This window comes from Hypanus sabinus, chromosome 15 (assembly GCF_030144855.1).
Source record: "Hypanus sabinus isolate sHypSab1 chromosome 15, sHypSab1.hap1, whole genome shotgun sequence".
NCBI classification, from domain to species: Eukaryota; Metazoa; Chordata; class Chondrichthyes; order Myliobatiformes; family Dasyatidae; genus Hypanus; species Hypanus sabinus.
Genome location: NC_082720.1, coordinates 81,539,458 through 81,567,441, shown reverse-complemented (window position 1 = coordinate 81,567,441; position 27,984 = coordinate 81,539,458). Strand labels below are relative to the sequence as shown.

Genomic DNA, 27,984 nt, shown 5'->3' with positions numbered 1-27,984 from the left:
GTGTTAAGTGTATGTGTGATGTCCTCTACTATTTATTGAGCCTTCCTCATTTTCCATCCATTATGGATGATGCTGATTCTTGTTCCTGGCCAATGATTTTACTATTTATTCTGTGGAGTGGGCTGAGGTTGACAGTGCTCATTGCTCTGAACCATGCTGTGATGTTGTAGGTTGATATTGATCCAATGAAGCACTTATAAAATGGCTGGAGAATTGATGGCTGGACCTGAAGTTTCTGCATCTTCCGAAGGAAAAATAGCTGATGTTGGCACTTACAGAGTATCTACCCACCACTGGTCTTAAAGGTGATTTTGTTATCCATTGTACGCTCTATTGACTGGCCACTGATTTCCAGGGTTGGGACAGTAAACTATTGTTTTCTAAAGCCCACTACCATTTCCTTAGTTTTACTGGGGCTCAGGTCCAGATAGTTGTTAGTGCACCATCCAGCAAATGTATTGATTTCCGCATTGATCCAGTCATCAGAGTTGGTAGTGTCAATGATGACTGTGTCATCTGAGTACTTGATATACTGCATGCCTGGGTGTGAGCTTCTGCAGCCGCCTGTGAAAAAGGCTGGTGAGATAACAGAGCCCTGTGGTGCTCCAGTTGATATTTGCCTGTTGGTGCTCAGATAACCATTATATTTCACTATTCAATGTCTGTCTGTGAGGAAGGAGAGGATGAAGAGTATGAGGTGGGGGTTTCCATTCATTTGCTGGAGTTTGTGTTCCATGAGATGGGGTTGCGTGGTGTTAAATGCACTGGACAATTCCACAAACAACATCCTGACAAATGATCTGGGCCTCTCCAGGTGTGCATAGGTGAATGCAGTAACATTAGTACTGTGCCTCTTTTAGGACTATCAGCTAACCGAAACAGGTCAGTGAACCTACTTACCGTCACTGTAGCTGTGGTAGGAGGAGCCTTTCAAAGGACTTCATTACCAGTGATGTTAGAGCTACAGGAAGTAGTCATTATTGACGGTGGGATTACTCTTCTTGGGAATTGGGAATATGATGGTGTTTTTCCAAATGGTTGATATGGAATGCTCAGACAGAGAGGGGTCAAAGAGATACCAGAAAACCTCTGACCATTGCCTACAGCAGGGTTTCAGTAACCATCCACCGATGTTGTCTGGAGCTGGTGCTTTACTAGAGTTTGTTATCTTGAGTACTGTCTCCACCTCTCTCGGATGAAACCTTTCCAGGCACCTCTAGGTTTGCCTTCTTGGAAGAGCTTTTCCATTTTCTCTTTGTAGACCCCTTAGGCTTGTTTTATTTCTTTGTTTACCCTCAGTCCTGTTGTGAGAGGTAAAGTCTATTTTCTTCAGGATAAGTGTGTTTTTCAGGTTCTTTGTGATCCAAGGGTTGTTACTGATGTAACGCTCTGTAAGGTTTCACTGCTAATGTAATGGTTTCACTGTAGCAGCCGTGTTTGGCTTATGACTAGAGTTAACGGGGCTTTAGAATGGGTGCCATGCAATGAGAGGTGTGTTGTTTCTTTCAAGTGTGTCTGAGAGAAGATATTTGCAGGTTTTTCTTCGGTGGAAGGTGGAGAGAGAAGATGCCAGATTGGAGAGGTCGTAGACTGCGAGACTGAGTGGATGTGGAATGGGGTCAGGAGTCAATGACGCTCGGGGCAAATCGATGGAGAACAAACTGATGGGAAAGTCATGAGCTCCAATGTGTGCATTAGACACATTGTTGCACATCTTGAGTTCAAGAGTAGAGAGGTCATGTCACAACTCTACAAATTTCTGGTGAGACCACACTTAGAGTATTGTGTTCAATTCTGGTCACCTCATTATAGGAAGGATGTGGAGAGGGTGCAGAGGAGATTTACCAGGATGTTGCCTGGTTTGGAGAACAAGTCATATGAAGCAAGGTCAGCAGAGCTGGAACCTTTCTCTTTGGAGAGTAGAAGAATGACAGGGAACTTGATAGAGGTCTACAAGATTATGAAAGGCATAGATAGGGTGGATAGTCAGGACCTGTTTCCCAGGGCACCAATAGCAAACACCAGAGGGCATATATACAAAATTAAGGGAGGGAAGTTTAGGGGAGACATCAGGGGTAAGTTTTTTTACACAGAGGGTTGACTGGAATGACTTGCCAGGGATGGTGGTGGAGGCTAAAACATTAGGGATATTTAAGAGCCTCTTGGACAGGCACATGGATGAAAGAAAAATGGAGGGTTATGGGATTGTGTGGGTTTAGTACTTTTTTTTAAGGATTATATGGGTCAGCACAACATGGAGGGCAGAAGGGCCTGTACTGTGCCGTAGTGTTCTATGTTTCTATGATACGATAGACTGTTTCATTAAAATGGGCCCTTTTCTTTTTGTTTTTTTTTACTACCCTCTAGTCAAACTAAGAATTATAAAGCTAAATCATTTAATTGTATATGATGTACTATTTGTAGTTTTGTGGTACTGATTTGCAACTGGACAACGCAGCATTCACACAAACAAGATTTCTCAAATTTGGCTGGGCTGGAGGCTGTCTTCCCCTAGAAGACAAACACGAACCTAAGGGTGAAACACTTAGACAGGTTTTTTGGGTGTGACCGTATAGTCAGTGATGTTGACAGCAGCCTCCAGCTTTGAGTAACACCGAGTCAGTGTATTCATACCAGTCTAGCAGGTTTCCCCAGTATTCTTTATTCCGTAGTTTGAGATGTTTTTTAGCTGCGCCCTCCATCTAAGTATTAATCGGCCCGTGGGCACTGGATGATTGACGTTGTGGTTGGTGTGCTTAGTGGTGCCTCGGTGACTGTTATTTACATTCTCATAACAGATTTCAATTGTCTTGTCACCTCTGGTGGCACATGGTATATATATTGTTGATATGTAGGCAGAACTGTATTAAGTTGGCAGCTGTTAGAATCTCCCAGAATTAAAACAGGAGAGTTGGGAGCGTCAATCTCCAGACCAACACACACAAGTGCTGGAGGAACTCAGCAGGCCATGCAGCATATAGGGAAAAAAAGCACAGTTAACGCTTCAGTCCTATTCAATGCTTTGTGTGTGTTACTTGGATTTCCAGCATCTGCAGATTTTCTCTTGCTTGAGAGCTATTCTCTATGCGCTGCACGCCCGCAGCGACTTCCTCTGCCTTGCAAGTGGTATTTGCAGAAGGTGGAATGTAAACTATGACACAATTCAGCTGGTGAAATTCTCCGGGCAAATAATCTTGGTCTAAATTAGTGGCCAGCAGTTCAGCATCTGGTGAACAGTGTGTCTCTTTCATCTTCACAGTTGTGCAGCAAGCTCTCTGTACATATACACATAGAAACATAGTAAACCTAAAGCACAATACAGGCCCTTTGGCTCACATAGCTATGCCGAATATGTGCTTACATTAGAAATTACCTAGGCTTACCCATAGCCCTCTGATTTTCTAAGCTCTATGTACCTATCCAGGAGTCTCTTAAAAGGCCCTATTGTATCTGCCTCCACCACCGTTGCTGGCAGCCCATTCCATGCACTCACCACTCTCTGCATAAAAAACTTACCCCTGACATCTCCTCTGTACCTACTTCCAAGCAGCTTAAAACTGTGTCCTCTTGTGCTAGCCACTTCAGCCCAGTGAAAAAGCATTTGATTATCCACAGGAACAATGCCTCTCATCATCTTATACAGCTCTATCAGGTCAGCTCTCATCCTCCGTCATTCCAAGGAGAAAAGGCCGAGTTCACTCAACCTGTTTTTATAAGGCACGCTCCCCAATCCAGGCAACATCCTTGTAAATCTCCTCTGCACCCTTTCTATAACTTCCACATACTTCCTGTAGTGAGGCAACTAGAACTGAGCACAGTACTTCAAGTCTGGTTTGACCAGGGTCCTATTTAGCTGTAACATTACCTCTCAGCTCTTAAACTCAATCCCACGATCAATGAAGGCCAATGCACCGTATGCCTTCTTAACCACAGAGTCAACCTGCACAGCTGATTTGAGTGTCCTAGTGACTCGGACACCAAGATCCCTCTAATCCTCCACACTGCCAAGAGCCTTACTGTTAATACTATATTCTGTCACCATATTTGACCTACCAAAATGAACCACCTCACACTAATCTGGGTTGAGCTCCATCTGCCACTTCTCAGTCCAGCTTTGCATCCTATCAATGTCCCGCTGTAACCTCTGGCAGCCCTCCACACTATCCACAACACCAAACTGCCAACATAAACTGCCTCTGTGATTTTAACTGCTTTTGTTATAATCGCGGTCTAATCGAAGCAGTAGTCCAAAACCATCCGGACAAAGTTCTCAGTTGACAGCTATATCATCAAGCCTGGTCTCTGTGATATATATTTAATGTTCACATGGCTTGACTTGGGCAACTTCAGAGAACAGGCAAAGACGTTGCAGCTTGCATACAGTGTAGAGACGAGTATGATCATGCATTTTTGTAGACTGTTTTCTGAAAGGGAATCAAATTTCAGAAATTGGAGGTGCAAAGGGACTTGGGAGTCTTACTGCAAGATTCCTGAATGTTAACTTGCAAATTCAGGTGCTGGTGAGGAAGGCAAAAGCAATGTTACCATTCATTTCGAGAGGCCTAAAATATAAAAGCAAGGATGCACTGTTGAGGCTTTATAAGGCATTGGTCAGAATATGTTTGGAGTATTTTGAGCAGCTTTTAGCCCCATATACTGGAATGAAAGTGCTAACATATGAGGAGCATTGATGGTACTGGGCCTGTAGTCAGTGAAGTTTAGAAGAATGGGGGTGGGGTTGCAGATCTCACTGAAACCCTATGGAATAATGAAAGGCCTAGATAAAATGGATGTGGAGAGGATATTTCCTATAGTGGTAGAGTCTGGAACCAGAGGGTACAGTCTCAGAATAAGGATGTCTATTTAGAACAGAAGTGAGCAAGAACGCCTTTAGCTAGACGGTGGTGAATCTATGGAATTCATGGCTACAGGCTGCCATGGAGACCAAGTCATCATGTATCCTAAAGTGAGATTTTGACAGGCTCTTGATTAGTAAGGGCATCAAAGGTTACAGGAAGAAAGCAGAAGAATGAGGTTGAGAGGGAAATAAATCAGCCATGATCAGATGCTGAAGCTGACTTGATGAGCCGAATGGCATAATTCTGTACTTACGTGCTATAGTCTTATGGTTCCATTTCCCTCATCTCTTTGATATTTGACATCATTCTTGAACCCAAGATTAATCTGCCATAATGTGGTCCCATTAAATAAGCTTCATGTGGCACATTAGCACAGTTTTCAACATCATTAACCTTCCAGGCCTTCAGTGACCTGCTAATATAGAAGTTTCTTCTTTTGCTCATAACCAAGGCAACCTATTGACTGCTACAGCTATTGAGGAAGAGCGCTTGAGGATGTTTAGACGCTGTCCAGAGCTTCTACCTGCGCAATATTAGAATTATTCTGAGAAAGTGAGCAATTCTGTTGTACAAAATAAGTTGTACATTTAGGCCTATGTATGAAAGAAAATGGATTTAAGCTGATAGGGAGAAGATAGTAGCAATGTCGAAGGTTAACAAATTGGAAAAAAGTCAGTGTGCAGGTTTTTCCTTACCACAATACAATGTTGTGCCACATTCTATAAAACCTTGCCACAATATTAATACTTATTGAGAAAAGATTGGCACTGACTTTGGGATGAAGAGCAATGGAAAATATATTGTAAGTATGCTGGTGGCAATGGTTACATGGTAAAGAAGTGCCTCATTGTTCAATGGGCCTTGATTCAATCCTGTCTGTGTGGAGTTTGCATATCCTCTCTGTGCTTCAATTTCCTCTAACATGCTAAAGAATGTGTTAGTAGGTCTGAGAATACCACTTGGAAAGTAACTTGCATCTCTCTTTCCCAGTTATGACAAAGGGCCAATGAGATGAAATGTTGACTGGTTCTTTTTCCACAGATGCTACTCAACCTAATGAGTTTTTCTAGCATTTTCTGCTTTTGTTGTCAAGTTCCCATATTTTAATGATATATATACATATACATGCACACACACATTATTTTTGGGTACTGTTTTCTCTTCAGGTGAAATTCCTTGAGTAAAAAATTAAGTGTGACTAATTCCATTTTAATTGTGAGTAGCCAAAGAATGTACAGTCATGTCACATTAGTGAAATCATTGGTTGCTGCTTGATATGCCTGTAGAATGATCAATTTTATAGACATCTATTTACTTTGTTTGTAATTAATCAATATTCTTTAAATAATTCACTTTTCTTGTTGTGGTAACTTCTACTTTACAAAAAGACCACTCGACAACTTGATGGCCAAAAGTGCATCTTTATCTGGGACGGCAAATGATATTTACAATACAGAGGCTTCCAGGTACCTCGTGCAGCCTGGGTGGAGGAAATGTATACAATGCATACTGGGAGTAAAAAGAGCGGAAGTAAAGACCACGCCAACCCTGGATCCCGCCTCTTGCTACCAACAGCTTCCTGATTAGTATTAACTTACTTTTAATAATACTCACATTACAACACTTCTCCCCCTTTAAAATCCAACATTCCCCAAATATAGAAGAACTGGGAAATAAAAACAGTGGTATTGTTAGCAATAGGTTACCAATACAAAAACACCTAAAAAAAAACATGGCAAATTCAACATTCAATCTAACAACAGAAGAAACTATCCAATCAAAGATTCAGTCTGTCAGGAGGTTTGCGAGGGTGCTGCGATCTACGCACTACCCCCGGTGACCCAGCAGGCACCGCTGGTGAGGAAGTTTCGGGTGGAGCTAGTGTTGGGGACACGAGAGGGGTCTGTGCGTCTGTGTGAGAATGTCCATCCTCTTCAGGGGATTTTGCCCCCTCTGCCAGTGTCTCTCCCTCTGGCAAAGTCACTGGTGGACATGCTTTCTTGGTATGCATTAAGTGGTCAATGCTCCTTAACTGGTTTGGACTAGTGAGCTTCTTTGAAATCGGTGGCAAGCTATTCTCAGCATTATTGGGATAAATGGCATCTGCAGGTTTGCCACGTAGCTTGGAACGCACTGAAGAAGGAACTTTGGTTTTTAAACCATTGTCATGACTGTGGCTCAGAGTAGACCCAATTGAAAATTTTTCACAGAGTTCCTTGTTATAACTTGGAACTATCTGGAGTTCAACAGCAGGAAATCGCAATGTGTTTCGGAAAACCTCTTGTGCTTGAACAAAGGTCTTGTCCGTTAAATCACAGTCATTGATTTTGATGATACATTCATTCTCCTGGAGCAGGTTCTCTTTTCTTGAACGGCTGTTCTCTTCAATACCACGAATACTCAGGCCAAGGAATCTTCCACTCAGCGTAGAGTTAAAAGGTACCTCATGGACTCCCAGGGGGCCACCGCCTCCAGAAAATTCTACTTTCTTTGTCAAATCACTTAGAGTGCTTTCTGAATGCTTGTCTTGTGGTCCTGGAGGCTCTGTTCTTACATCGTCTGTGGGTGCCCCGTTTGCTACAGTTACGATTGGCTTCACATGCAGGTTCCTGGTAGCGGGATCATCAGGCTGAGAAGCACCTTGCTGTAACTGGGCAGGTGGTACAAGAGCTGGGTCACTGCTTCGCCGTACTAGAAGTGGCGTGCTGGCTTTCAGTGCCGAGGGGGTAACTTCAATTGCTCCTGTAATAGGCTGAAGAGCCGCAAGCTGTGCTGCGAGCTCACTCTCAAATGTGTCCGGACTACGTCTGTCACTCACATTGCCATCGGTGACTTCATCTGCACGCTGCACCTCACGCTCTTCCGTCATGTGTGCATACTTAAATTCATGCCAGTTGAGCCAGATTTTGCGAAGCCAATCGTGGCCCAAAAGACTGGGCCCACTGCCCTTAGCTATCAGCAGCCTGGCTTTAGCCTTCTGCCCCTGGCTGAAATATCCACATATAACACCCCTAAATGAGGTATGGGCTGCCCCGTATCGGTCCTGAGTTGGAGCTAAGATGGTTTGATGGGAGGCAGGTTGGACCCTTATGTCCTCCTGTAGGTCTCTTCACTAACGACCAGTGCAGTAGCCCCTGAATCAATCTCGAACTTAATGTCCTTTCCCTTGACAGTGACTGTGGCATAATATGGTTCAGGTGGTCCCTCATCCGTTTCCACCTCAAGCATGTTGTAGGCACACACTGCCTCCTCGTCTGCCTCTCCTCGGTGGTGTGAGGCTGCCTGAGTCTGTTGAGCTTTCCCCTGCCCAGGCTTAACCTCACCCTTTATGCTCCTGCACTTTTTAGCTAAATGTCCCTTCTTGCTACAAGCATGGCAGACAGCATCTTTGAATTTACAAACATTTGCATAGTGTGTTCCTCCACACTGAAAACATTCCACCCAGTTTTCCTGTTTACCAGTCTCCCTCCTGACTTGGAGCACTGCCGCCGACTGCGACCCCCCATATCCTTTCTGTATATCCTTGGTATTATCAGCAGCCAACTCCATGCCTTGGGCAATCTCTAGGGCTGTCTTGAAAGTCAACGAGTGGGGTTTCCCCCAACAACCGGCGTTGTACGGCGTCATTATTAATGCCGCATGCTAATCTCTCATGGAGCATGTCGTCCAACACGGCTCCGAAATCGCATTGCTCCGACAGCTGCCGAAGCTCGGTCACAAAATCACTCACAGACTGACCTGGCTTCTGGACATGGCTGTGAAACTTGGACCGTTGAAGTATCACCGAAGGCTTCAGATTGTGGTGGATCCCCATGAGCTTGACCAATTTGTTGTACGGAATCTCTCCCGGTTTCCGCGGTGTAGCTAAGTTCTGTATCAGCTTGTACGTCCTTGCCCCCCACACACTCAGGAGAACAGAGCACTTCTTAGCCTCCTCAGAAATTCTATTAACACAGAAAAAGTGGCCCAACCTTTCCTCATACTCCGGCCACTTCTCGATTTGCTCGTTGAACACACCGACCGTTCCGAACGCAGCCATTGGAGCACGAGGCTCCTCACCTGCTCACAGCTCCTGATCGAAAACCGGGCCGACCCGTCCACAAAACCAGTTTACCTCGTTGCCAAAAATACGAGGTAACTTCTACTTTACAAAAAGACCACTTGACAACTTGATGGCCAAAAGACCATCTAGATTGGGACGGCAAATGATAATTACAATACAGAGGCTTCCCGGTACCTCGTGCGGCAACTATATACAATGCATACCAGGAATAAAAAGAGTGGAAGTAAAGACCCCACCAACCCCGGATCCCACCTCTTGCTACCAGCAGCTTCCCGATTAGTATTAACTAACTTTTAATAATACTCATGTTACAACACTTGTCAATATGATTATCTCATTGTTTTTGGTTTTCCTATTCTTTGTCCCTCAATTGGTTCTTTCCGTTTATAAACAATCAGTAAACTTTATTACACAGGATTTACTTCTACAATTTTATTTTCTAAAATTAACTTCAGCAGTTTATTGAGCTTTCAAGATATCAACAGCTTCTCCGTTGGTTCTGCTAGATGTTAACCTTGTCATTTGAACATCAGCCCAGTTGTTAAAGCAGTTTCTCTCTCCCAATATCTCTGCTCCTCAAAGCAGTCTTCATATTTGCTTACACACACAAAATGCTGGTGGAACACAGCAGGCCAGGCAGCATCTATAAGGAGAAGCACTGTCAACGTTCCAGGCCAAGGCCCTTAGTCAGGACTAACGAAGGTTAGTCCTAATGAAGGGTCTCGGCCTGAAACGTCGACAATGCTTCTCCCTATAGATGCTGCCTGGCCTGCTGTGTTCCATCAGCATTTTGTGTGCGTTGCTTGAATTTCCAGCATCTGCAGATTTCCTCATGTTTGCTTTCTATATTTGCTTATTTAGGTTCAAGGAAAATAGATTTAGCAGATATGACATAGACTAGCTAACTCATTCTGAAAAGACCTCAAAGGATCTCATATATGTATCAGATAAGCTAAAAATTCCAAGATTATCCTGCTGACTTGTGATGCAGAAGGGCAAAAAGCAAATTGCAGACTTGGTAAATGATCAATAATGCTATTAATGAATGACAGAGCTGCAATAAGGGGTAGAATGGCTACTCCAGATTTTACTCTATTCTTATATTTTTAACTTCAGCAAAACATTGACATCAATCAAAGTGTAAAAGAGCAGCTATCAAAGGTGAAAGCTATCGAGGTGAAATTAGCTGATGCATGGTAACATTTTAATGCTATCACAATGACCAAATAGTTGAGGGTGAGGCACATAGTCAATATTTAATTTGAAAACAATTGGGAAGTTCTTTATTGCAGCCCAGATGTTGAAACTTACTTGATTTAGCTTTGTAGTGCCAGCATATTGTTAATGGAAAGAACTGTTGAGTCATCAACCTTAATGGGGATTGAGTAAAAAGCCCATAGTTGCTGGTTTATACAAACTAGTGTGTACTGACATTTTGTTACCCTATCTATCGTGGACTTGGCTCATATTTACTCCCCAACCACAATCAGCTCCTTGCTATGTAGGGCAGTTTATGGGAGATTGCTTCACAAATTGACTGTCACGGTTTTAGCAGTATGAAGCTTCTCATCAGCAGAGAAATGAGTCAAAAAGTCCCGTGGTTATGAAAAACATTATAGCAATTCAAGTTCTTTTTTCTTTACAATTTTACTATTATATCAAAGGCGAATTTGTTGTCTGCTGCAATGTGTTATTAAGACCAAACAGAAACACAATGTATTGTAAATGAAGGACAGAATTTAAAAACAAAGTCTAAAATTAAAGCATCTGGTCCCAAGGCAATGTTGACAATCTTATCCACCCATTCATCACAGATTATCAAAGACAAATTTGTGCTCTATTTTGTAATGTGTTATTAAAACAAGACAAATGAATGATAGAATTTAAAAGCTGACAAAGCATTTACTCACAAGGAAAGGATAACAATCTTACACCCCCACTCATTTTAGGAATAAATTAAGTTTACAAGTGTCATGAATTTCAGGCATAAGTTTGTAATAAGAGAAATATTTCAATTTTATAAATGATTTATACTTTATGTCATGAAATGCTTTAAAAAACTAAGAGCAAAGTGGGGACCATAGTTGGAATAAATTTATGAAAGATAGGAAAAGTTTGGAATAATACACCAGAAAAAGGTATTAAGTCTAGCTGGATGTGGAAAATGCCAGTAACGGGATGGGAATCCCTGAATAAGCCAAACAATAAGAACCTTGAAAATGAGGCTTTTTGAATTTGTTATTGGCCAACTATAAGGACTCTATCAATGGCAGAGAAATGTACATATGACTTACATAGGTTTGTTACTGCTGTACTTCCTTGGCTGCTTCAAATGCTAGAATAAGTTTTCTTAATCATTCAGATTGTAAGTAGTTTGTGACCTTGAGAATATCTTACATAATAAATACCATTTGCTGTCTTAATACCATTTGTGTCCTGATGAAGGGTCTCAGCCCGCAACGTTGACTGTACTTCTTCCTATAGATGCTGACTGGCCTGCTGCGTTCCACCAACATTTTGTGTATGTTGCTTGAATTTCCAGCATCTGCAGATGTCCTCGTGTTTGCTGTCTTAATTATCTGTTGAGTCTGCATACTTGCATTTTTACATGGGGAGATCACTCTGAACATCATCGTTTGGTCTCAATACTATGTAAATATTCTGACTTCTTTATTTCTCCAACTGAAATGAATGTTCCTGATTTTCACTTTCTGCTCAATTTTCCATCTTTCCATCTGTTTAATTTGTCCATTTTTTTGTGTCATATGCTCAATTTATTTTCCTGTTTATCTTTATATCTTGACATACATTTTAATAGGATACTTTAATCCAATATATGTGCAATTTGCAGATTAAAAGGGAGCACATACACTTAGTGGCCACTTTATTAGGTACACCTGAACGTTAACCTGATCAGCCAATCACGTGGCAGCAACTCAATCCATAAAATCATGCAAACATGGCCAAGAAGTTCAGTTGTTGTTTAGACCAAACATCAGAATGGGGGAAGAAATGTGATCTAAGTGACTTTAACTGTGGAATAATTGCTGGTGCCCGAGTGGTGTAGCTTGTGTATCTCAGAAACAGCTGATCTTCTGGGATTTTCATGCACAACAGTCTCTACAGTTTACAGAGTATGGTGTAAGAAACACAAAAGAATCCAGCAAGTGGCAGTTCTATGGGCTGAAACATCTTGTTAATGAGAGTGGTCAGAGGAGAATGGCCAGCCTGGTTCAAGCTGACAGGAAGGTGGCAGTAACTTTAGTAACCATGTATCACAACAATGGTGTGCAGAAGAACATCTCTGAACTTACAAAATGTTGAAAGTTCAAGCAAATGGGCTACAGAAGCAGAAAGACACATACATACATTCAGTGGAGTCTATATTTGGTACAGGAATTACCCAGTTCAGTGGCCACTGAGCGTATGATTCTAATTTCTATTAATATTGTACCTCAAATAACAATCATTCATAGCACAGGACATGAAAGAAACAGAGAGCTTAGGAACATAGTGTCATGACAACTACCTTTCTCTCAATGCCAGCAAAACAAAAGAGCTGGTCATTGTCTTGAGGAAGGAGGGTGATGCACATGCTAACACCAGGAAATCTGCAGATGCTGGAAATTCAAGCAACACACAAAATGCTGGTGGAACGCAGCGGGCCAGGCAGCATCTAGAGGAAAAAGTATAGTCGACGTTTCGGGCTGAGACCTTTCGTCAGGACTAACTGAAAGAAAAGATGGCAAGAGATTTGAAAGTAGGAGGGGGAGGGGGAAATCCAAAATGGTAGGTGAAGACAGAAGGGGGAGGGGTGAAGCTAAGAGCTGGAAAGGTGATTAGCAAAAGGGGTACAGAGCTGAAGGAGGTAAAGGATCATGGGACGGGAGGCAAAGGGAGAAAGAAAGGGGGAGGGGAGTACCAGAGGGAGATGGAGAACAGGCAAGGAGTAATTGTGAGAGGGCCAGAGAGAGAAAAAATGGGGGGGGGGGGGGGGATAAATAAATAAATAAACAAGGATGGGGTAAGAAGGGGAGGAGGGGCATTAACGGAAGTTAGAGAAGTCAATATTCATGCCATCAGGTTGGAGGCTACCCAAATGGAATATAAGGTGTTGTTCCTCCAAACTGCATGTTGCTTCACCTTGACAGTAGAGGAAGCCATGGATAGACATATCAAAATGGGAATGGGACGTGGAATTAAAATGTGTGGCCACTGGGAGATCCTGCTTTCTCTGGCGGACCGAGCGTAGGTGTTCAGTGAAACGGTCTCCTAGCCTGCGGCAGGTCTCACCAATATATAAAAGGCCACACCAGGAGCACCGGACGCAGTATACCACACCAGCCGACTCCCAGGTGAAATGTCACCTCACCTGGAAGGACTGTCTGGGGCCCTGACTGGTGGTGAGGGAGGAAGTGTAAGGGCAGGTGCAGCACTTGTTCCACTTACAAGGATAAGTGCCAGGAGGGAGATTGGTGGGAAGGGATGGAAGTGGTGGAATGAAGAGCCTTTTTCTGTATTATGACCTCAATCAGGTCCATGATAGCCACCAAGCCAGCCTTCTCCATTCCAAGGAAAATAAAATGAACCGATGTATTCTCATAACATAACTGAAATGAAATGTTTCATGCTAGGCAACATTCTGGTGAATTTCCTCTGTACCCCCTGGAGTGCAATCACACCCACAGTACTTCAGATGATCCCCTCCCCCTTTCTTTCTCCCTAGGCCTCCCATCCTATGATCCTTTCCCTTCTCCAGCTGTGTATCTCTTTTGCCAATCAACTTTCCAGCTCTTCCTCTCCTGTCTTCTCCTATCATTTTGGATTTCCCACTCCCCCTCCTACTTTCAAATCTCTTACTATCTTTTCTTTCAGTTAGTCCTGACAAAGGGTCTCGGCCTGAAACGTCAACAGTGCTTCTTCCTATAGATGCTGCCTGGCCCGCTGCGTTCCACCAGCATTTTGTGTGTGTTGCTTGATGCACATACTTCTGTTTTGATCACTAATGCTGATGTTGAGAGGGTAGACGGTTTTCAAGTTTCTAGGAGTGAACTAGAATTGTTGTTGATGTAATCTGCAAAGTCCTCAATAAAGCTTTTGACAAGAACCACATATAATACTAGTCAAATGTTAAGAACCCGTGAAATCCATGTAACAGCAAAGGCAAATAAGGTGGAATATTTGTTTTCATTAACTGGGTAATAGATGAGCTGACAGCTTATTAATTATCAACCACATTAATCAGTAGCTAAGCTGCATCTGAAGTACTGTGTGCCCTTTTGGTCATCACAAATTGAACGGGTGTGATTGCACTGCAGGGGTACAGAGGAAATTCACCAGAATGTTGCCTAGCATGAAACATTTCAGTTATGTTGTGAGAATACATTGGTTCATTTTCTTTTCCTTGGAATGGAGAAGGCTGGCTTGGTGGCTATCGTGGACCTGATTGAGGTCATAGTACAGAAAAAGGCTCTTCATCCCACCATTTCCATCTATACCTATCTTCCTGCGTTTGGCCTATAGCCTAAGCCTTGATAATTCAGGAAGTTAGATACATCTAAATGTAACACACTATGCACCAGATTTCAGTCATCCACTGAGTCAAAACATTCTTCATCAGCTCCCGTCTAAATCTCCTTCACATTACTTTAAACCAATGCCTTCTGCTTTTAGCCCTTTAAGGAAAAATTTCCTACTATCTTGCATGTCTATGCCATTCATAATTCTGTGCACTTCTCACAGGTCCTCCTTCAGCCTCCCCTAGAACATAGAAATCTACAGCACATTACAGGCCATTCAGCCCAGAATATTGTGCTGACAATGTAACCTACTCTAGAAACTGCCAAGAATTACACTACCGCATGGCACTCTATTTTTCTGAGGACTACATACTTATCTAACAGTCTGGTGTATCTGTCTCCACCACCATCGCTGGCAGTGCACTTCATGCACCCACCACTCGCTGTGTGAAAAACTACTTCAAGGAAATCTAACCCTGCCTCTCTGGTCAATCTTCATTGTAGGCAACATCCTGGCAACTTGCCTCTACAACCTTTCCAGTGCAATCAGTGCTCTGCATAGTGTGGCGAGCACATCTGTATGTGGCATTCCAGTTGTGGTTGACCGAATATTTCAGCAGTTTGCTTCCACGTGGTAGAAAGATACACCCAAAGGCAGCTCTTTGGAGTCCAGCCATGAGTTCCGTTCTTTCACTGACGCAAACAACAATGAAAAACATGGAAAATAATTGTAAGGTTTATATCCCAGAGACTCAAGTAAATGCCAATGTCATGAAGAACTGTCAGCAGGCAGGGAGGAAAGGAGATACATTTTGGTAATTAAAATCTGCTGAATATTCTATTTCAAAAGGTCAATGCACTGGCTTAGGCTCTCATTTGCCTTTCTTCTTAATTATTACCCAACAAGCCAAAGAGTAAAATCTTTTGCTGAGTTATCAGATGGTCTGACTTCCTAAGGAAAGGCAGTGTCTAGAATCCCTTCCAGCATGGGACCATCTTGTTACTGTCAACACCCACTAACAGGACAAGAGTTACAAAGCTGAAAAATTTGCAGATAGCTCTGTGCCATTAGTGTGCTTTCAACCCTTGAATTTAGTTAAGAATCCCTGGTGAGAACATGGTCTGAAATCAAGATACACAATGTTACACCATCCTCAAGCATTTTTGTAATTTCCAACCAGTCCCTTTGATCTCAATCTCCTACAATAATTTTCAACTCTTGTATCTGCCCAATGTTTGCCTCTGTTTCCCATGAAACTACAGTGAAACTCATGGGGAGCATGAGTCAGTAGAAGTCTCCTCTGCAGAGAGCTGTACTGTGAGCCGGCCTCCCCTTGGGGTGAATGCTCCTTAAGCATGTTGGTTATCAGAAGATCAGGCCATTATTCTGAAAGGATGGTAGAATCTCATTATGTTTTACTTTTACATACCATACTAAAGAAGAATTGCTTTATTCATTTTTACAAGACACAGCATTTATTGCCCATCCTCAAGCTCAAATTGAATTGTCATGAATTAAATGAATGCCCACGATGCAGCCAACTGAAACAGCATTACTCTGGGGCCAAGGTGCAAAACATAACACCAACAGTCATACACAGCACAAGGCACATATAGCTCATATAAGCTATCTGTGAAATACAGCCACACAAAAAAAAAAATGGTCCAGGTTGCTGAGTCCCCGAATGTTGCAGTCGAACACAATATAGCTTGCTTTCTGCAGAGTGAACACTGAAGGTGGGGGTGGGAGCATTGGCAGCACAATTCTAGCTCGGATGCCGTGGTACAGTAGCTCTGACACCCCTTTCCTGGGTGCTGTAAATAGGTGACATCCCAGCTTGAAGCCTAGCCCTCGTTATGGCCGAGGTTCCACAGCTCCCCCCGCTGTCTGCCAATAGATCAATGAACTGGGCTTGCAACATTCCACATTAACATTGCCCAACAGGGTACTTAATAACAAGCAAAGCGACTAAGACAATGACTTGCTGTTGTACTGCACACCAACTTCACTCACCTACTCTCCTGATGCTTGACACAGGCAGCAGCATGGTCTGCACCAAGTCCAGCTCCTTCAGTTTCTCCACCAACAAGCAACATGCTGATGGGATAAACCTGCAATACTTTAAGTTCTTGATGACCAACAGGGTCTCGTGATCCTTATTCCATGATTTGGTTGACCTCTTAGAAGCTGCTACAGGCTTAATCAAATCATTGAAAAGGGCAGCGTAAACTTCTTGAACTGTTTTAATTCTTCTGCTACTCTCACAATTTGGGTGGGTAGAGAGATCCAGGATTTAGAACCAGCAACAACAAAAGAAGATCAATAAATTGCCAGGTCAGAATTGTTTGCAGTTTGGAGGCTGACCTATAATTGTGATTTTCCCAAGCACCGGTTCCCCTTGGTAAAGGTCATGTTTTAAAAGATGCTGTTAGAATAGGCTAGATGAACAACTGCAGTGCATGTTGTATATGGGTAAGATAATTATTGATATTAAATTATCCATAAAGGAATGGCAGAAAAGGCTTGATGGGCTGAATGACCCAATTCTGTTGCTATGTGTTATTGTCTTATGGTTTATTGGGACACACTGCTGTTACAGTTCACCAATATTGAAGAGAATATATGTTTGGGCTAATGGATAATAGACTTACCAAACAGCTTCCTTGTTGTGGTAGTATTAAGTATCTTGTTAGAGCTGTATACATCCAGGCAAGTGGAGAATAGGCCATCATTCTTTTGAATTATACTTTTTGGATGTAGGAAATGGCTTCACAGGGAAGTACTAACTATCCAGCCTGCTCTTGTAGCCATCCTATTTAGATGATTGATCAGCTGAATTTCTAGTCATCATTGATCCCTTTCACACACCTCACCCACACAATTTGACTCTGAAGATGTTGAGAAGGAAATATTAAGAGTAAATGTGTTGGAAATAGATATTGGTATGTTTCTGATTCAAATATTTCTTTTATTAGTTTGTACTTGAATATAGCTGAGGGTTTGCAAATAAAAATGAGTCATCAACTGATCAGACATATACAGTAAATATTGTGATTCCAAAGAACACAAAAGAATCTGAATATTCTGTGAGCAGTGACTAATCACTTACATGGAAACATTGGACCCTTTGAAGAAAAGGCTGACATTGATTGATGAAACAGCTGAAGATGTTTGGGCCTATTTCTCTGCCCAAATAAACAACTATAGCAATGTCCTGAGGCAGACTCATAGATCCAAACATCTTCAGTAGTAATTGATGTTCAATGATATCCCATCTTTTTCCTTTTACGTGAGGTAGGATTCCAGTCATTAGAATGTTTTTCTATCAGCTGTAGATTCATAGTATCATGTTCTTTGGAAACAGGCCCGACATTCATCCCAACCAGTTGGCACCCTTCTGTATTAATCCCATCTACCTGCACTCTGTCCATGTCCTTCTATGTTTCAGTAATTCAAGAGTTGATCTTGCTAAATATCATCTGCAACCCAGCTTCAACCACTCTGACAGTGCACTCCAGGTGCCTACCATTCCGGTTGAAGAAGATACCATAACACCTCTAAATCTCTTCCTCATTACCCTAAATCTATGTCCTCTAGTTTTATCTGCCTCGGATACAGAGAATAGTTTTGGTTTTTTCTCCATCTGTAATTTTCATAATGTTATATATCACAATCATATCCCCTCTTAACCTCCTCCACTCCAGGAAGATCAGACTTAGCTTTTGCTGTCTCTTCACACTGAATTGCTCCATCTCTGGCAACATTCAAGTAAATTTCCTTTGTGCCTTCTATAGCACTATCATATCCTTCCTATAACTTGCAATAATGAGCTTTAAGTTCCTCAGTGTGAATATCACAAATGACCTGACTTGGTCTAAACAAGCAGAGTCCACTGGCAAGAAGGCCCACTAGCACCTTTACTTCCTGAGAAGGCTGAAGAAATTTGGCCTGCCCCCTAAGATCCTCACTAATTTTTATAGATGCACTGTAGAAACCATTCTTCTAGGGTGCATCACAACCTGGTATGGAAGTTGTCCTGTCCAAGACCGGAAGAAGCTGCAGAAGGTCGTGAACATAGCCCAGCACATCACACAAACCAATCTTCCATCCTTGGACTCACTTTACACCGCACGCTGTCAGAGCAGTACTGCCAGAATAATCAAAGACATGACCCACCCAGCCAACACACTTTTTGTCCCTCTTCCCTCCAGGAGAAGGTTCAGGAGCATGAAGATTCGTACGGCCAGATTCGGGAACAGCTTCTTTTCAACTGTGATAAGACTGCTAAATGGATCCTGACCCGGATCTACCTTCCAAATATCCGGACCTAACTTGCACTACCTTACTTTCCCTTTTCTACTTTCTAATTATGATTTATAATTTAAATTTTTTATTATATTTACTTGGATTTGTACTTCAGGGAGCACAAAGCGCAGAATCAAATATCACTGTGGTGATTGTACACTCTAGTCTTAATTGTTTGGTGACAATAAATAAAGTAAAGTAAAGTAACAAGAAATGTATGCAGCACTCCAAATGAAGTCTGATCAAGATTTCATAAAGTTGGAGCATAACCTCTCTGTGTTTATTGTCACAGCTAATGAAGGCCAATAGTTCATATGCCTTCCTAGCCATATTACATACCTGCATTGTCATCTTCAAGGATCAACGGATTTGTACTCTAAGGTCTGTCTGTTCCTCAATACTTCCTGAGCACACATTAATTCATAGTGTATGTCCCAACTTCACTGGTACTCTGAAAAGGCACTATCGAGTCATATAACACTATAGCACAGAAACAGGCCATTTGGCCAATCTAGTCTGTACTGAAACATTAATCCCATCAACCTGCACCTGGACCATGTACCTATCCAAATTTTTCTTAAATGTTGGAATAAACCTGCATCCACTACTTGCACTGGTAGTACTTTCCACACTTTTGTGATCCTCCGAGTGCAGAAGTTCCCATTCATGTTTCCTTTAAACGTTTCACCATTTCACCTTTCACTCTTAACCCGTAGTCTCACCCAACCTCAGTGGAAAAACAAGAGAAAATCTGCAGATGCTGGAAATCCAAGCAGCGCACACAAGATGCTGGAGGAACTCAGCAGGCCAGGCAGCATCTATAGACAGAGGACATTTCAGGCTGAGACACCCACCTTACTCTTTTCCGTAGATGCTGCCTAGCCTGCTGAGTTCCTCCAGCATTTTGTGTGCATTGCTCAGTGGAAAAAGCCTGCTTGCATTTACCCTATCTATACTCCTCATAATTTTGCATACCTGAAACAAATATCCCCCCCCAGTCATCTGTTTTCTAGCAAAGAAAGCCCTAGCTATTCAACCTTTCCCAATTACTCAGGTCCTCAAGTCCTGGCAACATCCTTGTAAATTTTCTCTGCACGCTTTCAAACATATTTATACCTTTCCTGCAGGTGGGTGACCAAAACTAAACAAAATACTCCAAATTAGGCCCCACCAACGTCTTATACAATATCAGCATAACATCCTAACTCCTATACTCAACACATGCTTTATGAAGGCCAATGTCCTAAGAGCTTTCTTTATGACCTTACCTACCTCTGACATTACTTTCAAGGAATTATGGATTTGTCTTCCCAGATCCCTCTGTCTACCCCTCCTCAGTACCTCATCGCTCATCATGTAAGACGTACCATGGGTGGTCCTCCCAAAGGGCAACACCTCACACTGGTCTGCATTAAATTCCATCTGCCGTTTTTCAGCCCATTTTTCCAACTGGTCCATATCAAACTGCAAACTTTGATATTCTTCTTGCTCTCCTCTACACCTCTCATCTAGGTGTCACCTGCAAATTTGCTGATCCATTTTACCACATTATCATGCAGATCATTGATAGAGATGACAAACAACAACAGACCCAGCACCGATCCTTGTATATATGTGATGGTGTTTTATCTCACATTTGGCTCGATAAAGCACCATTGGCCATATTTAGCCCAGTTCACCAACACATTGCTATCTCTCTGCAGCTTAAGCCCACCATCCACACTATCAATAACTCCAACAATCTGATGTAATGTCTGGGTTTCTGATTCCGATAGAGGAATGAAGAAATAAAGCCATTGGCAACAGCAGCACTGGCCAGGAATCTTAGTTAATGTGGAGGGCCTTTCCATAACCACAATTTACTGCTTCTAGGGTTATGAGCAAAACTGCACAGTGATGTTTGGTGGTTAAGGAGGGGATACAAGATGAGAAGCAATCCAAAAGTGAGGTAGAGCAAGTAAAAGTGGTGGAAGTTATTGTGTTTTAAAAAAATTGTCCACATCGAAATGGATATTTCGGCGAATCTCCTCCTACTGCGCATGCACAGGACACACTCACTGTAAACAAGCGATATGTTTGGTGTCGAATCTCACTGTGAAAGACAGTTTGTTCAGTTACAGACTAGAAAAACTTAGACGGGCAGCTGTTGGCTCTCGCGCAGGAGGACTTAAAAGGAGAGGAGAGCTGTAGTGATAGGGGATTCGATAGTTAGAGGTTCAGACAGGAGGTTCTGTGGTCATGACAGAGACTCCCATATGGTTTGTTGCCTCCTGGGTGCCAGGGTCAGAGAGGTCTCTGATCGTGTGCACAGCATTCTGAAGTGGGAAGGTGAGCAGCCAGATGTCATGTTACACATCGGTACCAGTGACGTAGGAAGAAAGAGTGAGGAGGTCCTGAAGAGTGAGAATAGAGAGCTTGGTAGGAAGTTAAAAAGCAGGACTTTGAGGGTAGTAATCTCAGGATTGCTACCTGTGCCACATGCCAGTGAGGGTAAGTGTAGGATGCTCTGGAGGATGAACATGTGGCTGAAGAACTGGTGTAGGGGGCAGGGTTTCAGATTTTTGGATCACTGAGACCTCTTCTGGGGCAGGTGGGACCTGTACAAGAGAGACAGGTTACACCTGAACTACAAGGGGACCAAAATCCTTGCGGGGAGCTTTGTTAGTGCTCTTGGGGAGGGTTTAAACTAGATTTGCAGGGGATTGGGAACCAGAGTGCCAGAGCAGATAGTGGAGCAGGGGTGAAAATAAATGATATTAAAAGTTCATGCAAAGTCAGAAATAGAAGGGTTGTGTGTGGTGGTAATAATCTTCTGAGGTGTGTCTATTTCAATGCAAGGAGTACTGTGGGGAAGGCTGACGAGCTGAGGGCCTGGATTGACACATGGAATTATGACAATGTAGCCATTAGTGAAACTTGGCTACAGGAGGGGCAGAACTGGCAGCTCAATGTTCCAGGGTTCCAATGTTTTAGACTTGATAGAGGCAGAGGGATGAAGGGTGGCAGGGGTGGGGGGTGGCATTGCTAGTCAGGGAAAACGTTACAGCAGTGTTCAGGCAGGACAGATTAGAGGGCTTGTCTACCAAGCCATATGGGTGGAGCTGTGAAACAGGAAAGGTATGACCACATTAGTAGGGTTGTATTATAGACCACCCAATAGTCAGCGGGAACTGGAGGAGCAAATCTGCAGCGAGACAGCAGACAACTGCAGGAAATATAAAGTTATGATAGTAGGGGATTTTAATTTTTCACATATTGATTGGGACTCCCATACTGTTAAAGGTCTAAACGGGTTAGAGTTTGTAAAGTGTGTTCAGGAAAGTTTTCTAAATCGATATATAGAGGTACCAACTAGAGAGGATGTAGTATTTGATCTCCTATTAGGAAATGAGTTAGGACAAGTGGCAGAAGTGTGTGTAGGGGAACACTTTGGGCCTAGTGCTCATAATGCCATTAGTTTCAACTTGGTCATGGATAAAGATAGATCTGGTCCTTGGGTTGAGGTACTAAACTGGAAAAAGGCCAAATTTGAAGAAATGAGGAAGGAAATGAAGAAATATGATTGGTAAATGGGAGGCCTTCAAAGGAGAAATTCTGAGAGTGCAGAGCTTGTGTGTTCCTGTCAGGATTAAAGGCAAAATGAATAAGAATAAGGAACCTTGGTTTTCGAGGGAATCTGATTGGAAATCTGATTAAGAAGAAGAGAGAGATGTATGACAGGTATAGGCAACAAGAAGCAAATAAAGTGCTTGAAGAGTATAAAAAGTACAAGAAAATATTTAAGAAAGAAATCAGGAGGGCTAAAAGAAGACATGAGGTTGCTTTGGCAGTCAGGGTGAAGGATAATCCTAAGAGCTTCTACAGGTATATTAAGAGCAAAAGGATAGTAAGGGATAAAATTGGTCCTCTTGAAGATCAGAGTGGTCCACTATGTATGGAACCAAAAGAAATGGGGGAGATCTTAAATGGGTTTTTTTGAATCTGTGTTTACTAAGGAGACTGGCAAGGTGCCTATGGAAATAAGGCAAACAAGAAGTTAGGTCATGGAACCTATATAGATTAAAGAGGAGGAGGTGCTTGCTTCTTGAGACAAATCAGAGTAGATAAATCCCCAGGATCTGACAGAGTATTCGCTTGGACCTTGAAGGAGACCTGTGTTGAAATTGTAGGGGCCCAGGCAGATATATTTAAAATGTCGGTATCCACAGGTCAGGTGCCGGAGGATTGGAGAATAGCTCATGTTGTTCCATTGTTTAAGAAAGGCTCTCAAAGTAATTTAGGAAATTATAGGCTGTTAAGTTTGATGTCAGTAGTAGGTAAATTATTGGAAAGAGTACTAAGCGATAGGATCTACAAGAATTTGGATAGACAGGGACTTATTAGGGAGAGTCGACATGGCTTTGTGTGTGGTAGGTCATGTTTAACCAATCTGTTAGAGTTTTTCGAGGAGGTTACCAGGAAAGTGGATGAAAGGAAGGCAGTGGATGTTGTGTACATGGACTTCAGTAAGGCCTTTGACAAAGTCCCGCATGGGAAGTTAGCTAGGAAGATTCAGTCGCTAGTTATACATGGTGAGGTAGTAAACTGGATTAGACATTGGCTCAATGGGAAAAGTCAGAGAGTGGTAGTGGAGGATTGCTTCTCTGGGTGGAGGCCTGTGACTAGTGGTGTGCCACAGGGATCAGTGCTGGGTTCATTGTTATTTGTCATCTATATCAATGATCTGGATGATAATGTGGTAAATTGGATCAGCAAATTTGCTGATGACATAAAGATTGGAGGTGTAGTGGAGAGTGAGGAATGTTTTCAAAGCTTGCAGAGGAATTTGAACCAGCTGGAAAAATGGGCTGACAAATGCAGACAAGAGTGAGGTATTGTATTTTAGAAGGACAGACCAAGGTAGAACATACAAAGTAAATGGTAGGATACTGAGGAGTGCACAGTAGGACAGAGGGATCTGGGAATACAGATACATAATTCCCTAAAAGTGGCGTCACAGGTAGACAGGGTAGTAAAAACAGCTTTTGGTACATTGGACTTTATAACTCAGAGTATTGAATATAAGAAGTATTGAGTATTGGAATGTTATGGTGAGGTTGTATAAGACATTGGTGACGCCGAGTTTGGAGTATTGTGTGCAGTTTTGGTCACCGAATTACAGGAAGGATATTAATAAGGTTGAAAGAGTGCAGAGAAGGTTTACAAGGATGTTGCCAGGACTTGAGAAACTGAGTTACAGAGAAAGGTTGAATAGGTTAGGACTTTATTCCTGGTGTAGGAGGATGAGGGGAGATTAGATAAAGGTGTATAAAATTATGATGGGTATAGATAGAGTGAATGCAAGCAGGCTTTTTCCATTGAGGCTAGGAGAGGAAAAAAAAAACAGAGGACATGGGTTAAGGGCAAAAAGGGAAAAGTTTAAAGGGAACATTGGGGGAGCTTCTTCACACAGAGAGTGGTGGGAGTGTGGAATGAACTGCCAGTTGAAGTGGTGAATGCAGGCTCACTTTTAACATTTAAGAAAAATGTGGACAGGTACATGGATGAGAGGGGTATGGAGGGATATGGTCTAGGTGCAGGTCAGTGAGACTAGGCAGAAAAATGGTTTGGCACAGCCAAGAAGGGCCAAAAGGCCTGTTTCTGTGCTGTAATGTTCTATGGTTCTAATCCTCTTTTGCATCCTCTCCAAAGCCTTCACATCCTTCCTATAGTGTGGTAAACAGAACTGAATACAAAATGTCAAATGTGCCCTAAGTAGAGTTTTACAAAGCTGCAAGTTCCTAACTTTTGAACTCAATTCCGATTAATAATGGCAACATGCCTTCTTTACCAAATTATCAATCTGAATTACAACTTTAAGAGAGCTATGGACATGGACCCCAAGTTCCCTCTGCACATCAACGCTGCCAAAGGTCTTGCCATTTACAATGCATTGTCCCTCTATATTTGATCAAAACCTCACATTTTACTGGGTTAAATTACATCTGCCATTTCTTTGTCCATATCTGCAACAGATCTATATTCCACAAAAACCTTTGCCCATGTTTTATTCTATCCACAACATGAATAGTTTTTTTTATTGCCAGCACACTCACTAACCTACCCACGTATCTTTTCAACCAGGTCCAGTTACATTTGTCACTTCCTTGAAAAACTCAATTAATTTGCTAAGACATAACAAGCCCTACAGAAAGCCAAACTGACTGTCGTAAATTAGGCCATTGTTTTCAAAATACTCATAAATCCTTTCCATAAGAATCCTCTCCAGTAGATTTCCAACCACTGACATGAGACTCAGCATGTTAAGCTTCTAGCATTATCCTTATCTTCCTTCTTGAAGAATGGAACAACATCAACTACATGCTAGTCTTCTGAGACATTACCTATGGCTAGTGAGGACATGAAGATATCCGCCAAGGCCCCAGCAGTCTTACTTCTTGGCTCTCTCAATAGCCTGGGATATATCCCATTGGGCATTATCCACCTTAATGTTCTTTAAGAGACTCAACACTACTCCTTCCTTATCTTGAAATGCCCCAGCATATTAGCATGTTCCACACTGATACCACTATCCTCCACATCTTTCTCTTTGGTAAATATTGATGTGAAATACTTATTTAGGATCTCAACCATATCCTCCACCTCCAAGTACATGTTCTCTTCTTTATCCTTAAGTGGATAATTATCCTCTTTATTATCCTGCACCCTAATTATCCTCCTGGTCTTGATGTATAGAATTCCATGGGATTCTTTTTAATCTTACTTGCCTTTCACCAGCTTAATACTCTCCCGCTAGGTCCATACTTATTTTAAATGTTAAGGATTTGTGAGCATTATTCACTAACTGTTCTCCCAACACAGGGTTTGTTACCCATTTCTGAGCAAACCTTTCCTCTAGACAATCAAAAGCAGCTTTAAACAAAATTCCTGCAAACTCTTCGTGGTTAGTAAAGCAATCAGACTTAAATTACAATTGGAAAGAACTGAATACTGATCCTGTGCTATTCCACTGACAACCAGCTTTCCAGTAAAGTGCAGGTCAGCAAAGCTTTAACTGAAGGGTGAAAGAGGCTTAAACAGGCTGAAAGTTCTTCTCCTTTAAGGATATAAGTAAGGAGCTAAGTTTTCTGTGTACATCCAAGGCCTTGGGCATTTTTTAAAATCCTAGTCCAGTATTTAGGTAATTAAACAGTCTTGAAATGCAAGGAATGCCTACCAAATGAAACTAACAAATTATTTCACTGTTGATTGCTTTATATTTTTCACGGAAAGAAGTATGCTATTCTTGGTGATTGTTATACTAATATACTGATTTGTACTGGAGTTGAAAGTGGAAGTTTGGATCAAAGCTGGAGGATTATAGTAGAAGCAGGAGTTGATAGCAGATAACATTACCAAAGGAAACCACTCTATTGGGTAGATGATGTAGTTTGTTTCTCTGCATTTAATAAATTGCTCTATGAAGAGGAAAATACCCAGAGATTATAAGGTAATCTGATCTAAAGAAGCCAATACATTTAAAATCTTTTTCTTACCAGTGCCTTGGAGAAAAAAAAAGGTTCAGAAAATTTGTTTGTTAAAACTTCGTAAGAATCACCAAATCCTGTTCCAAGCAGATTATCTGAGCTCTTTAGAGTGGACTCCCATTTTTCACACTTTCACTGTTTTGCAGAAGAATCTGCCAATCTATAATCCAACTGAGTTCATCTACACAGAGTGCTGTCGCAGGAAAGCAGTATCCATCAGGTCCCCATCATATGGGTCATGCTCTCTTCTCATTGCTGCCATCAGGAGAAATGTACAAGAGCCTGAGGACTCACACCGCCAGGTTCAGGAACGGTTATTTGCTGCACAGCGATCAGGCTCTTGAACCAGATGGGATAATTTCAACCAGCTTCATTTTCCCCATCACTGAACTGTTCCCACAGCATAAGGACTCATTTTCAAGGAGTCTACAATTTATTTTCACGATACTTATTGTTTATTTATTATTTCTTTTTTGTCTTTGTACAGTTTGTTATATATTGCACATTGATTGTCTATTCTGTTTGGTTTCTTGTATTTGCTGTTCATACCCACAAGAAAATGAATCTCAGAGCTGTATTGTATATGGTGACCAATATTTACTTTGAACTTTAAACAATTTGTGGTGAAATCTTCAGCTATTTGCCTGCTGTTGAAAATCTGTGTCAAGCTGCTTCTTCAAGAATAATCACCTTATTTTTTCCTGTTGTTTCATTTTTGCTCAAATCAGAATGAGCATGTCCCGTATCTTTGAACCTGTATTTGTATAAAAACGAATTGTCATGAAGAATGGACTTGAACCGAAACTTTCCCTTGTTATACTGGCAATATCTAGTCAATTATTTCAAATAAGGTTAGTTTTAATTCAACAAAATCTAGTACCAGGCATTATAAATGCGGGATGTGGAAATTCAACAATGCATTATTATGTTACCCTTCACTAGCACGTAGGTTAACTATACAGAGTTTACCAAGCCTTGTCATACATTCAAGAGTCAAATCATGAAAACACTTAAGTACTGTAATGAGACAATCTGGTACAGTTTTCTGGTAGGGTGTAGTTATACCATTTAAAACTGGTAAGCAAATGCCCATGAAGCTTAATTTTTACTGATATAATTCAACCACAGATTTTCATTATTTTCAGTTTCTTTAACCAAGTAAAATTAAAGGGTCATAAAAAGTCATTCCACCAAATGATTCCAAGCTGGTCTTTCTAATACAATCCAGTGAGACCCATTCACCTCCTCTTTCCTGTAGCTCTGCAACTCAGTACTTGAGAAAGCTCTGATTGAATTTGTTTCCATCACTCTTACAGGTTCTCTCTCCCTTGTCTCAACACTGCAATATGCCTTTTCTTTGAGCTTACAAGGTAGTTAACATCTTTTGTCATTTCAATAATACTCATTATGTTTTAGTAATAGCCCTGTTCCATCTTTTACAGGTTCAGCTATTCCATGTATTGCTGCCTCAATCTTGGAACATCCGTGTACTAATCCTTGGAACAGCCTTGTATTTATTATAAATGTTTTGTTTCAGCAAAAATAGTTATTTGTGTATTTTAACCCTTCTTTGTTTATTTTCTTAACCAGAATTTTCTAAATTGATTTAATGACCTTGTTCAGTCCCTGTTTATCTATCTGCATCAAACATAACACCAAAATCTAAAATGAATCCAAACCTTCACAGTAGCTACTTTTTCCACATAATTCC

At 41.7% G+C, this 27,984-nt stretch overlaps 1 protein-coding gene across 1 annotated transcript in view; it reads right to left on the bottom strand.

Moving 5' to 3' along the window:
* LOC132405630 (organic cation/carnitine transporter 2-like) overlaps nt 1–27,984 on the bottom strand; it is a 106,053-nt gene that overhangs the window by 13,168 nt on the left and 64,901 nt on the right. The window contains exon 10 of the mRNA XM_059990591.1: nt 26,283–27,027. Within this exon, the coding sequence (XP_059846574.1) occupies nt 26,937–27,027 (91 nt within the window). The 3' untranslated portion in view covers nt 26,283–26,936. The remainder of the gene's footprint in view (nt 1–26,282; nt 27,028–27,984) is intronic.